The 15,231-nt window shown below is 38.9% G+C and overlaps 1 protein-coding gene across 2 annotated transcripts in view; it reads left to right on the forward strand.

Moving 5' to 3' along the window:
* The window catches only part of LOC129722825 (lysosome membrane protein 2), a 159,726-nt gene extending 156,647 nt beyond the window's left edge, over positions 1-3,079 (forward strand). For both annotated transcript variants that reach the window (XM_055676611.1, XM_055676610.1), the window contains 2 exons: positions 1,969-2,094; positions 2,162-3,079. In XM_055676611.1, the coding sequence (XP_055532586.1) occupies positions 1,969-2,094; positions 2,162-2,605 (570 nt within the window). In that variant the 3' untranslated portion in view covers positions 2,606-3,079. The remainder of the gene's footprint in view (positions 1-1,968; positions 2,095-2,161) is intronic.
* Positions 3,080-15,231: the final 12,152 nt, after the last annotated feature.

Raw genomic sequence — 15,231 nt, forward strand, 5'->3', positions numbered from 1 at the left:
ATGCTATTCGTAAAAAAAGAAAGTCGAATCATCCGTTAGTCGCAGCGAAAACGTGCACGTTTGATTTTCACCGTTTCAAAATTTCTGAAAACCTCTGCTGTAACTTATTGGGTGGATTTCGGCTACGCAGTCTGTCGTGGATTAAAAACGAGTGTTTACTACTGCCCAACGTTTCGGCCAGGGGTTTTGGCCTTTTTCAAGAGAAACTTTTGGAAAACATTTATTTTAAAATTAGTTTGTGTAATACACTGTTATGGGGACTCACGAGTCTATCGTGAATATCGTAAATAAAGGCCTCCTAGAATTCAACAAGTTGGAAAGAACTTCCTATAAAAACACCTATTGATTTAATGGACAATCTACACCTGCGAAATACAAATAGTAGCCTTTAGAGCTACTTATACAGGGTGCGCCATAATTATTGCAACGAAAATGCAAATTTGGCTTGTGAGTCGACATTTGTTGGGCCCAGAAAACGAATAACAATCAAAACTGGACCTTCATGCAAGACGGTGCTCCGGCTTACACAAAGAAGACCGTTCAAGACTGGTGCAACTCCAATTTTTTTCTGTCATCACCAAAGATGAGTGATCTCCAAACTCACCAGATCTCAACGTGATGGACTTCTCGATTTGCGCGATGCTAGAAGCAAAGGCCTGCTCACGAAAACACACAAGTTTAGACGAGTTGACTTTGTTCAATTTGTTGGAAACAAATTCCTCAAAATGACCTTCGGTCCGCCGTTGAGTCTTATCCCAAGGGTCTCCGAGCTGTCATCAGAGCTAAAAGAGGACACATTGAATGAGTTGTTTTTTTTTTTAATTTGTTTTTACTCAATAAATTATTTTTATTTAAAAAAGTTTCTATAACTTGTCAAAAACATGACTAACGGTCCTGCTTCTTGCAGCAATAATTATGGCGCACCCTGTATTTGAATTACCTAAAATATTAATGTTTGAAGTAGGATTATGTCCTATTTAATGTTGTATTCCGCGAATGCGGTTTGGAGAAAATTAAATTCGTTTTGTGTTAGCAGAGAATGGAAACAATTAGGGCGAAGAGTTGAAAGTTGGAGTTCTACCAAATCTAGTCAATCGTCTTTATCGCGATTATTAAATATTGGATGAAATTTATTAATTTTTCCCAAACGAATTCTTCATTCTCAGCACGATACGTCAATCTCGATTAAAGTAGGATTGAATTTTCTTATATACAACTGTTTGTATGCGCGGTCATCTCATCATTAAATCAAAGTAAATCGCTAAACTAATAGAAATTCGTTAAAAATGTATAAGCTTGAGGTAGAACTTTAACTTTTTGTAACAAATAAGCCGTTGCGGAACAGAGTGGTCTCAAGACCATTTTTTCGAAAATGAATTTTTTGCATAAAGCGCATATTAAATGTGGTAAGTAACATGCCACTTGTTCTTTGCATGTCACAAGTAATACGTAACATGTTACACGCAATGTAAGACGAAAAATGTAACATGTGAAATATTATGTTCTTATGTAACATGTTGTGTTACATGTAATGTTACACGTGACATCTTACATGTGACATGCTATATGTATCATATAACATGTGACACTAGCCATTTTACACGAGTTACCGTCATTTTCTTTGTCATTTACCAGGTTTGTGTACATAGACCACTCTGTTTCGAAACGATTCGAGGATTCCAGTGAATGTATATATGAAGTCAGAGTGGTCTATGTACATTGGTGAGATAAAATCACTTATTTCGCAAAGAAACTGTTGATTTCCAATGTTAAACCACTTCATAAACTTTGTACTAGAACATTAAGTTTAACAGAATCTTTTGAACAGAGTTATTCAGAGGTTTATCGAAAATTGCTTCTCCTGAAAAATTTTCTCGATGGCACATGGACCACTCTGTTCCGCAACGGCTCAAATATCCCTTGCGAACAAATCGACAAAGCTACATAATGCATTATGAACCTTTACAGAAACTAGGAGTACCGTTGGAGGGGCAAGTGAGAGTCCAGCTTAACCTACTAGTCGAAGAAGCACCAAATGTGATGGCAACCAAAAACTTCAGAGACTTTGTTTTTCCGATCATGTGGCTCGAAGAGGTAAATCCACTTATTTAGCTCTATTCCTTAGAAACTAATCTCATCAATGTCTTGTCTTAATCCGCAGGGCGTCAGCGAGTTGACCCCTCCGATCCGGCGGTGGATATACCTGGCAACGGTATTCGCCCCGACCGCGATGCCAATCCTGTCCTACGGAATGATCCTCGCCGGTACGTTCGCGCTGATTTACGTGTTCGTCCGAGCGTACAAAAACTTCGTGTTCACCTCGGACCCGACGACGGAATTTCTGGAAATGGGACGCCGGTCGCTGCGCCGCGGTAGCAGCATGATCATCAACGGCCAGCATCGGATAATGATGCAGCGGGACAGCTATATCCTCCTGAAGACTAGCGCCGATCCGAACCTGTACCATCACAATACCACCAGTAGTAGCACCAATAGTCATAACAATAACAATGTCACCAGTCACCATAACAACAATCTACTTCACGGCCATCATCAGAAGGATCAAACGCGTCTACTGGACGAGGAAAACTCGTCACCCGCCTAGACTCATGTTGCGTAGCAACGCAACAGGAAACATGGACTTTCATTCTCTAGCATTAGGGGCTATTAATATTCAGGCGAATTTTTTTCGCCCTTTGTTAGACATAATGCGGTGATAGAAACTGTGTTTTTTTCTAGTGTGCATGTTTTAATACAAAAAATACAATCCCTGCAAAAAGTTGAGTCTGTTTTCAACTGTCAGTTGCTGTACTTGTAGAATTAGTTACGTATCCTTCATTCCGTCCAAGATGCTCAATCCAAACGATGATTGCTCAAGTCGTCTAAAAGTAGCCGTAGGATCTAGTTTAGTAAAAAAAATCAAGTTTAAGCTTACACGCTGCAGAAAGTCATCCCAATTGCAAAATCGTTGTACATATGTTCCAGTCGGCCTTCAAAATGTACGTTAATGTAGAATGTAAAGATTTTTTAAAAATTATATTTGTCGGTTTTATCTGTAAATAAAGTTTGTACATATTGTTCACCAAATTGAGCGTTTATTTTTCTCTAGCTCTGCAAACTCCGTACCTAGACTTTTATTGACCTTATTTAACCCCGATATATTATGTAATCCACTTCTGCCGCAATTTATTCGTAATACATAAATTTGCTCGTTTGATGAGTTGTCGACAGACAAACATTATTTTCCTAATAATAGCTGAGCCGTCTTAGTCTAGGCATATTACGGGCGGTAGTCAACCGATTTACATAATAAACTATTCCAAGCACGCGGATACTTACTTGTCCTGCCATGTCATTTGAAGCTAACAAGATCGACCGAGCCACCTTTGCGTCTCATCAGAGCGGAAATAGTGAACAGTCTGTATTCAGTTCACGTTAAGTTATTTAAGACACGCGTGTCATCCAACGTGCCGCCGCACTACTTAAAGAGAGGCCCGAACGCAATTGACGCCTACATCCGCCGCACAATCGAAGCGTTCTCCGCCCAGACATCGTGGCGCTATGGAATCGTTTGGTTTACGCGAAAAGACGTTCCGTGATTATCACGAACATGTTCCTATCGAGTAAGTGAGTAAACAACAGATCTTTTGATGTTTTCTTCGCAACTTAAGCGCGATTAGAACAAAGCGGAAAGCTCTTAGGCGTTTTTCCTACCACCCCAGCAGGTTGGGGGAAACTTTACCACCAGCAGTAACAAGCAGTGATATTTATGCAACAAAGTCTTTGCTTTGGAAAGATGCCCGCGGGAGAGAATCATAATTAGATAATTGTGTTTGTACAAGGGAGCAGAACAGTGCTGGGAAGTAGAATTTAGTTCACAAAACAGCTTTTAAACTGTAATTATGCGCTCGCTTGTGGTGACGACAGCTGATTCAAACGCAAACAGATGCTTTAGAAAATCGTATGTGATTTTGGATCCATTTGTCTGCATTACTGCTCGAAGTCATATTTGCTTAAGTTAGGCTTAAATTCGAACGACATCCTGAAATTCAAACTAAAAGAACTGAATTCTCCACAAATCAGTCTCAGAATAAATTATGCCTTAACTTATGTTGCTAGTCAAGATAAAACTACAGTACAAGCACAATTTTGCACGGCGTCGAAATCCAAATTGAACTGTATCATGTTGTGTTCAATCAATTGCATCCAGTACATCCAGCATGCAATGTATGCTGGCCAAGAACTGCATGCAAGTAACTTGCGTGTGAACGCTTGCGTGCAATTTAGGCACTGTGGGCCCACTGCTCTGGGATTTGATTAAGAAAGTATTAAACAAAATTGAATTGTGATACATCAGCAAAGTAAACTAAACGCGTAACAAGGAAAACGCTTGAGAATTTTGAGTAGTTTTATTGTATGTCGGTTAATTTTGAAAAAAAAAAATTTTGCTTTCGAATACGATATACGGTTTTCTTCGACAGTTAAAACGAAAGAAAAAGCAGCTGTGACATTATACTCGCTTCATTTAGTTCTTCATTAAGGTGAAACGGGATAGTGATCTTTTCCTATACAATTTTGAGGTTAGAGTTCTTTTTACTTTTGTAGTTTGAGCGTATAAAATTCGGCTTCCACTAAATAAACAGCACTCAAATTGCTTCTTTAGGCATGCAACAGTTGTGAAAACAATTGATCAAAGTTTCATGTACGTAGTCTTTATAAATCAAGAAAAAATTAGATTGCAAAATTCGAGTTGATCGCGACCACGTACCGATTCACCTTAACCCAATTCCGGCGGGTGATGGCGTATAGCATCATCTGACATCTAAACTTTGATTGTAGCTTAACAATTATACGGTAAGAGAAAAGATCGATCTACAATATGCGATACAGTTTGTGTCATTTGTGCATGAAGTTACTGATTAATTCGAGTTTGAAAGTCATTTTTCAAGGCAAAATCGGATTTCTTTACTTAACGTCTGTGTCAGCAGATATGAAAGATGCCCGTGGGCATATATTCTTCCTAATAGCCTTGTACCTACTCTTACTTAGGGAACGAGCATTTTGCACAGTAAGTAATGGTTTACAATCGAATAAAGAGCTGTAACCACAAACTTTGGCACAACAAAAGTGACCTATAAACATGTGTCGCAAACAAAACAAACACAGCAGGTTAACAAGGCAGCCCTCCCGATGCGAAAATAGGCACTGAAATGTGTGTATCACTTTCACGGTGACACCCTGTGTACGTTGGAAATGATTGTTCAAGAACTGATAACGTTTAAAACGAGCATTAAAAAATGTGGCCAAAACTGCTTAAGTAGTTGTTTGGTAATCGTAATCCCGGCAACCAAGGTTGTTAATCGATAACTTATCGTAAACGCCTATGACGATACCGTCTGTTTTTGTAATCGACGATGACACTAACGTCTTCAGGTAGTAACGAATAGGAGAGTGGGGGTTCATGGGTGACAAAGGCGTAACCAGGGAGCGACATACTGGTACCTGGACTGGTTTTTCCGTTGCCAATGGAATGTATAAGAAAAATTTTAACTTCGAGTTTGGGGCCATCCACATACCACCTGGACAGATTTTTAACGATTTTGACCCCCCTCCCCCTCCGTAGACAACAGCCCGTATAAATTCTAAAAAATTTGTAAGGACCGTGGGCGTTAACCAACCCCCCCCCCTCTCCCCCGAAGCTGTCCACGTGACAAATAGACGTGCCTCTTCGAAGAAAAATCCTGAAAAATCTGTGTCCTTATTTGAAACGTTACACTCATGCGCAACCATGTGAGCTTATTACCTACTAACTTATTCTCGTAAAATGGTTTTCTTCTTTACTAATGGGTGTGCACGCTTGCATAAACCTCAGGGGCATTACTGACGGTTTTCGTCTTTGATAAAAAATGTAAATGTCTTTGATAAAAAATTTACACTAGCGACACTAGTGGCATTATAGCCTACTAAGGAAAATTTCAAAATAATTGTTATTTTTCTGGTAGATGAAATCGCCAACGAGTGTGCCGTCTGTTTGTCTGTGGTAGGGCTCAAAAGTTTTGTGTTCTCGTAAAAGGTCTCCATCTTGGAGATTGTGCGCGGATTTGTGTAGAAAAGATCCCACCATCAACCTCGATGGATCCCAGGGGCCTTTTAAAGTCAACATTTTGCCTACCAATCATAAATTTATCACGGCGGTAATATTTCATTTCAAATGCTTACAAAACTTATCTTATTCATTGAAAGTGCACATTGTACTGAAAACAAATGTTGAGCTCTTTTTTCCATCTAAAACGACATTTACTCGAGAATAAGTCTACCGACAAAATGGGACGTTTACTCTATTACATTTGTTTTAGGGCAAACCAACCAAAACGTGGGTACCAGAAACGCTGGTACCAAAATCAATGAGTGGTAGATGGAAATGTATGGAGTTGACAGCCACAAGAGCCCCCTAATGGATCCAGATCAATTCCTTTCCACTAACACTAATTCCTTCTTTTGATACTTGTGGATGATGCAGGATGATCCTCGGTCTCTAGTAGCAACAAGTATTAAACTAACACTCCCGATATCCCTTCCTCTATTGGTCTGCATTGGGCGTGGCCGTTATTGACCAGTCAAAAGAAAAATTACCAGGAATTGTACACTGAAAATGGCTTGCTACTCCTAGGCACCATTTTGACGGTTCTTTGAGCAATTTCAGCTGATTCTGGTCAATCGCGGGCAACACACGAGCGATCAAATATGCTATGCTATGCTATGCTATGCCTTGGAGAAGCTGGATATAAATATAGAATCGCTATATGATCGAGCCGATTCTAAACAACTGCAGTTTTTAACAGTTTTTGATTCTGTGTCTGTTATAGAAAGCCTGCTGTTGTCATGACTAATCGGAGAAAACAATGGATTCGGAAACGATTTGAATAAAATCCTTTTCCCTAAGAAACTTTACAATTGTACAATGTGCGCGCAGCAATTTTAGGTTTCGAACATAGAAAACATTTCATTTTTTTGGTTTTGTCAAATAATTCCGTGTGGGTAGATATTTTCCGAGTGTGTACTACTACCCATACTACCCACATCACCCGCCGGCCCTGGAATACATGTTAAATTTGGTGTGATGATGACGAAAAATGTTGTGACCACCGAAGCCAAACAATAATCTCGTTGTCAAGATGAATGGAGTTATTTTAAGTTGGTCTGACAAGGTTAGGTACTTGGGACTAATTTACGATAAAAAACCACCGCAGACTGTTGGACTAAGTTCCGTCGTAGCTACCTTGGCTTTACCGTTCATTGGCTGAAAAATAAACCATAGAAAGGAAATCTGCTGCTTTGGCTTTACGAAGAATCACCAGACGGCTGTAACTGTAATCTACCACGTACATGACGAGTTTAATATTGTGGACAAAGTTCGTAAATGTACGACTGACCCGGCGGCTAATCTGCGAAAGGCATTCCGTGAACACGCTATATCTGCGAAAAACGGTATGATTCTTCATATGTTTCAGTAGCTTTAAGCCTGGTTAAGAATGTCAAATCTTTTTTATTTCCAACGGTTATCTATACTGCCCCTGTTTACATAGTTGACGTAACAACCAACATCGTCATTGCGAGAAAAATGCGTTTTTGTATTTTTAACCCGAATAATCATATTAGTTTATAATTTCAACAAACTAGTCTGTCAATTCAATAGGAACTGATGTTTCAATGAAAGCCACATGGATATTACGGTTTTTTCGTGTTACTTGAGCCGGCAAAATCGCTACACCAGTTTATGTGAATAAACATGTATCTTTTTCGCAAATTGTTTGCATAGTTTGGCGTAAAAACTAGGCATGCTCTAAAACGCAATTTAATTAAGTATCAACAATCGCGGTCAAAACGTCAGTTTGTCTGGAAGTTTTTGTAACCTGGTCAGTGCAGGTAAAGCCTGTTGTTCCATTTGTGAAAAATGTACAAAAAAGGGGCTCTGGATCTGATTAAGGTGTATGCCGGCTCGGATTCTGAGGATATCGACAACGATTATGACATACAGCAACAACCAACGTGGAGGGCTCCACCTGTACTTGTATCAGAAAAAATGCTCTGTGGAGACATTTCTGATTCCATCATTCGAATCAGATATTCGACAGATATTCGACATTGCCAATTGAGATTGTAGATGGCAGACAGCCTATCGCTTCGAATTCGAAGAAAGGAAGAAAACAGGAGGCACAAACGCTCAAACTCCGGGAAAAAGGGATATCTGCCCACAAACCTATTTAATTTTCAAAAGCTGTGGCTGCAAAAACTAGTGTCACAAAAAAATTGGACTTGACCGAAGAAATCGAATTAATTCCTGGTATTGAGGATTGTCAGGAATAGAACAGAAAACTTTCATTCTACAGTTCAGCAAGCGTATCCCTGTGAAGAGACGACGCGGCCAGCTTATGCCTGAGAACCTACAATTTCGAAGACAGTTCTCAAACATCTACCAACTAGAAGATGAATGAGGTGTACCACAAGAGTTTTGCTGCCCTTTCTTCTTGAATACGCTGGGCTAAAATACGAAAAGCAGGTTTGTGTTACCCTCAAAATAATATATGTTCAATGTGATGTATAATCTTGATGTTTGCAGCAACATTATATATCGATACCATGACGAAGGACATAAAGATAGCGCACCAGTCGAAAAACGTGGACGTTATATCCGTTTAAAAGCTCTTCAAGATGCTGTCAAACGTGATATTGTGCTTTACTCGCCAACCACCCCACATTACCGCAGGGAACATGCGCCACATGTCCTATATCTACCATCAGATCTTTCTGCACGAAAAATGTTTGACTCGTTCAACGAGCGCCAATTAAAGAGAAAGGAGAACCCTTGCAGCTATAGTTTTTACTGTAGGATGCTGAGGGAGATGAACATCAGATTTACTCAACTTGGCCATGAAGAGTGTGAGTGCTGCCACGCTCAGAACATTCACAAGAAGCAAACAATTCATTGCATCAACCAACAGCATACGTGGAGAAGAGTCTGCTTCAAGTGTGATTATTTGCGACCAGTGCTGATAAAAGTCATTTTCCCCAGCAAAATTCTTCGAAAATTACAGCCAATCATTTTCAATTTTCACTTCCAATGATCGCAGCACTCTTTCAGATACACTAGATTTTCGTCCTAGTAACGTGCTGTTATACTCAAAAGGAATAGACCGCGCGCATCGTTCACGGTTACGGAATAAAACTTGACGACAAATCCAACCAAATGATCTTCACTTCAAAGCGAAAAAGAAAAACAAACAGTCCACTCAGCCAAAATGAACCTCACCGAAACACTTTTTCACTGACACTGACCGATGCCTTGACAATCTTCGTTAACTGATAAACTGATTTTGTTGTCTTGCTTCCATGGCATGAAATATAATGAGGTGTTTTGACAGTTCACTTCCATGCAAAAAGCGGGAAGGGAGAACTCTGAAAGGATTGTAAAAAAAATAACGTTTTTGGATGCTTTTTTTCACTTTCACTCAAAAGTGTCAACAAATATCAACCCTGTTTGCGACATATGTTTGCGTTGGAATGATCATATGACACGGGCTATTTCGGGACGTGAGGGGTACGATAGTGATCGTACGAATTCGACAATCACAGGATCGGTTTTCTTGGTTGACCAACAGAAGGTTTTTTTTTTTTAATTGTCTTTGATTACATTTTCTAACTGATTTCAACTTAGGTGGTCCAGCTACCAAGAATGGAATCGTTTAAAGAGATCATCGTTTGCAAAAGAATAATGGCTTTTAACAAAACATTTGCCCCAATGGGTGGGTCACAGAGTGGTCCCGTACACGCATTCCTGTGGACTGATACGATCGCTGGACGAAAAGCCCTACGTTGTTGGCCCTAAGTGTTTTCTATAAATTTATACATGCTATCGGTTACAAGCCTATCATTGGGTTGTGGCTTGATCACTGTACGGGCCAAAACAAAAACTGGGACTTGTTGGTTTTGTTGGCTTTGTTGATAAGCGCTTCGAGCATATAGGCAAAAAAGATTCACCCAAAATTCCTCGAACCCGGACACACTTATTTGTCTGCTGATGCGTTCCACGCATCGGTAGAGCGAACGGTGCGATATGTCCCGCGAGGAGAAGTTTATAATTATCCGCATTTCGCAGGTTGTGTAAGAAGTTCTGGAGGTGACGTGAAACCCCAAGTTTTTTTAATGGACTATTCCGATTTTTTTGAATGTTTAGTAAAATTTAAACAATCAGTGCTTAACGGATTAACCGATAGGCCCAAACTTGCGGGCAACAAGCATGTACAATTTATCAGAGGATGTTATGCGATGCTGTATTCTTATGAATATAACGAGGGCTTCAAAGACCTCAAATTGCTTACAAAAAAGCAATTCAAAAACTGTACAAAAACATCATTTTCTTTAAACAATCAACTGAAACGTCAATCGGATGCCATAGGCATTCAAAAATCAAGAAAAAACATAATGTGCTGCCTCTGATGCCGGATGAGAAACGCGAATATTGGATCAGTTTAAAGGAGACTGAAGATTCTATGACGGGAAATAGGATGTTAGAATAAAATAATATTTAAAAATAAATATGTCACTACTCAATAATCCGTCTGAAATACATTGTGTCCTAAATTTAATAAATTGTAATGTGATACGATGATTTACCCAATTCTAAAAACCAATATCATTTACAGAATAATATGCTGTTTTTTTCCGAACGAATGCATCTTACTTAATGTAAATTCTCTACTTGCCGAAGGTGCTTTTTCTGACCCGCTTCCAGTGCACCAAAGGTGTGCCTGTCACATTCTGAACTTAGTAGCCACTACAGACGTGAATGCAGTCTTCAATGAGATGACTGATTGGAATGAGATGAATGGAACGGTAGTGAAGAAACTGAAGCTTTGGTCGAGAGCAAATCTTCCATGGTAGCCGATGTGATAAAGGAAGGCTTAGGAGTTTGCCTCATAACACCAGTTAAAACACGTTAAAGTTCCGAATACGATGCCATTTCACAGGTTTGAATTAATAATCATTTCGGATTTGTAACATCGTTGACAACAAACCAGAACAGTTGAATACAACATTAGAACGCACAGGGCTGCCGAACTTGTTGCCATAAGAGGTGGCGTATTTAAAAGAGTTCGTCTGGGTGATGCAGCCTATAGCATATGCATTGAAAATCCTTCAAAAAGAAAAATTCATGTATATGGGCTACTTGTTTCCTACCATTTATGGTTTATTAAGATCTTTGGATGTAAAACTTTCCAAAGACGGGAAGCTATTGAAGTATTGTTCACCACTCGTAGATGCAACTATCTCGTTATTAAAATCGAATAAGCGATTCGGGGTTAAGTTAATGGCAATCAAGTTCGAATGGGACGCATTCAAAAACGTGATTACACGAAATATATAGGTGCTTATTACGGGAGTCACTTCACGATGAAATCAGAGTGAAGTGAACAAAATCCTATTACGGGACTCACGTAAGTGAGAAAAACGTCGCAAAGTGACATCTGCCGTGGAATCTGGGTTATTATGAGTGTCATATTAGTGAAGTGAGAACGGAAAAAGCGACGTTTCGCGTGGAATCATTTCACCACCATTTTGAACGATGAAATGATTCCTCGAAGCTGCCATAAGTCTTAAAGTTGATTGATTTGTGATCTAATGGTAAATATTGGATTTATTCTTCAGTAACGAAACGAATCAGAGTTTGATCCGTGCCTTAAAGCCGTCAATTTTTCATTTTTTTGCCCGATGAAAAAAAAAAATGCAAACTAGTTCAGGAAATTTTCGATACCGAAAAAAACATTTTTTTTTATACCGAATGTCTTAGAAATGCAGAACACGTCAAGATCTGGTGTTATCTAAAAAACGGGAAAAAACGACTTTCTGGAACTTTGACATTTTTGAGCTGGGAAACAATCTCATTTCACTTGTCCTATTCTCAATTTCACTTCACTGTCAATCTCACTCCACGGAGGTGATTTTTGTCACCTCACTTGAGATGGAATCGGGAATAGGTCTAAAAAAGTGAAGTGAGCGTGAGAGTGAAAAATATTTCACCATGAAGTGACTCCCGTAATAAGCACCATAGTCAATTGATTTCAAGACTAGCACAAACCGAACTTTAACAGTTTTATGTTATTTTAAACGTTATGTTCAAGATTTAAAAAAAAATCTAAAGTTTTAAGCACCGTATCGATTTTGAGTTGTGACAGCCTTGAAATAAACTGAATAGTCGCTTACATGTGTAGACTGTGCTTACACTGCCACACTATTTACGACGCAAACGAAATTAGATTACAAAAAGAGAGCACAAAGCGAAGAAAGGCAAACAAACAATGCCTCAGAGCCACTTCACGCTTCGTGCAACAGTAGAAAAGGCCCGAAAAAGAGATATGTGATACTGGTACTCTTTCATTTGTTGCGTGCCGATCCGAAGACGAGCATCAAACACCGAGTGCATGTTAGATAGAAAGCAAGAGCTTTTATGCCCACAGTGCTGTGCGTGCTTTGCCAAGTTTGTTTTCGCCCGTATCAGCACGTTTTCCTTCAAGACATTAGTTTTAATAACATTCTCACAGCAGATAAATAAATTGTCTATAAATGGAGGTTGTAACAAACTTTTCGACAATGTTTTACCTTCAAAGTAGTATAGTCTCATAAAAACAAACATCAGCTAACCTGTTGGGACGGTGAGATTATGTTCATTTTTCATACTGATATAGAGAGTATCAAGGAAAGCGATTGGTGTCGAATATGAGCATACACAGGAGACAAGCCGAATTCGTACATTTGTAGTAAGGAATTTTCGCTAGTCCACTGCAGACTTTATCGTCGATCATAGTGCCATGACATATAGACATTCACGTTTTGCAAGAATCATGAGCACTTTTTTCTTTTTGACGACTTTCATACTAATTGGACGACATAATCTTGTTGAGAATAGACGATTGTTCAGACATTATTTTCGAATGGAAATGCTTTGAACGCACTTGAATTTGAACTATAGACGTCCTATCATCCAAACTATCATCGGCATGTCGCTGTTTATAATTTGATTGATCCGAGGATCCATCAAACTTCCATTTGCGAATGAGCTCCAAATCCTAGAGTTCCGATTTTGACAATGTTGCAAGAGCTTCATGTTGCACCAAAATAAGTTGCATGGCAGTATATTAGTAGTCAGTTCGGCCGCAGACTCAGAAAGTCTAATATGTACACTAAAGTCGCTTTTTACGCGGGAGATACGTGCCGCGTAAAAAAAGGCGTAAATTCCGGAATCCGCGTAAAAAAACCGCGTCAATTCCAAAATCCGCGTAAAAATAACAGCGTTAATTCTGCATTCCGAGTGAAGAGAAACCGAAATCCGCACAAATAAAATACCGCGTAAATTCTGGAATCCGCATAAAAACCGCGTAGAAAAACCCGCGTAAAAAGAGACCTTAGTGTATATTGTTTCGAGCGTTAGGATGTTTCCGTGCTTTCATTAAAGCTTAATATAACGGGTAAATTTACAACACATTACACAGTTTATATTTTCCCGCGTTTTCGACCAAAGGCTCTTGGAAAAATTACCCTCTACATAACTGTTCAAAACTTCCTCGTCAGAAAGCTTTCTAGCTGGGTTCACAGCTAAGGAACAAATTGGTTACCAAGCACTACACACATATGCGTTTAGAACGCGTTGAAGTTCTTTACATTGCCTTCTTTACATTTTGTTACGATCTGTCAAATTGGTAAAATCTTTCTTCGCTCGCTGGTTTTTTAAAACTAGACAAATATTTTATAACAAAAGACCCAGGGAACACGCACTGCGAAAGCCACGAGCAATTTTTTCCCTAAGCCGTTAAATACACCTTCTAGGCGCCTGCCATTTCGTTTGAAGTATGACGCAAAATACATTTCACAACTGATTCCTACTCACGTACTCCAGAACACGCCTTTTCGTGTCTTCTAACTCTAGATACGCTTCATACATTGAATAGTTCCGATCGAAAAGGATCAAACATATTTTCGTTTTCACTGTAATCACAGCACTGAATGCAAACAAATTTGAAATATAAATGGTAAAATTATGTATGTACCTAGTTGAAATGCAACGCTTACTTATGTCGTTTTTGTTTTTGCGGTGTAGCTACCCCGCGGACTACACTTTGTCCTATCACTGTTTTTTTACATTTTCCGGACTATCCCGGACTACCCTTTTTCTGTACCGGACAGTCCGCGCAAGAAACAGAGTGCAGTTTTGAAGACACCAACACATTCTCACGTATGTGTCAAAATCAAAAAAAAATGTGTCGAAATCGGTTTGCTTTGATTATTGTTCTTCGCGTGTCAAACATCAGGTTGAATTTTATTTTGTTATTTCGTCAATTTTCAGTAAATTGGCAAATTTTTCGTACAGTAGCACAAATGCGATAAAAGACAATGGCGATAATGACCAAAACAAAAGTAACAGTTACCTCTGGTATTACCGGTATTACGCACACCATTGCAACTGCTCGGAAAGTGTTTTTTTTTTCAGCTGCAAAGCGTAGTCCGGGACGGGATAGTCCTGCCTTAAAAACGAATTCGACATTCGTTGGATACGAAATCATCACGATTTCATTATAGTACAGTCAACATAAACCGCTGTACGAATCGACGGATTTTATTTGCAGCTGCTGAAAGAAAAAAAACTTTTTTGTATTTCTAATCGAAAAAATACAGCAATAAATTTATGGAATCGATCCGATGCCAAAACTCATGGTAATATAGTTATATATGTTATTGACAATTGACGACTAATTCTCACCAAAAATATAAAACTGAATTCAATATTAATAATTAATATTAAAATATTAATAATGAATTTAATATTAATAACACTAAATCTTGAGTTCAATTTATCTCACTAATCGAAGCTTTTTGTTGCTTTTCATCGAAATTATTAAGTCAACTGTAGTTGCAAACAGTAAACAAGTGATCAAGATGTGTTTTCGAATTTTTCGTACTAACCATCATTTCAACGCATATTTCGCATATATCTTCTTACCACCTTTCGGGGAATGAATCTACAACTCTTCATCAAACGTAGTTTCAAAAGCTTGATAAAATTTTTAAATGTTGATTTCTAAACACGACGCATTCCAGGTAGATCCCAATTTGATATTTACCACACTATAGCGCGAATACGCCGGATAACTCCAACAAAGTCGACCTAGTGGTCATCAT

Source organism: Wyeomyia smithii, chromosome 2 (genome assembly GCF_029784165.1).
Source record: "Wyeomyia smithii strain HCP4-BCI-WySm-NY-G18 chromosome 2, ASM2978416v1, whole genome shotgun sequence".
NCBI classification, from domain to species: domain Eukaryota; kingdom Metazoa; phylum Arthropoda; class Insecta; order Diptera; family Culicidae; genus Wyeomyia; species Wyeomyia smithii.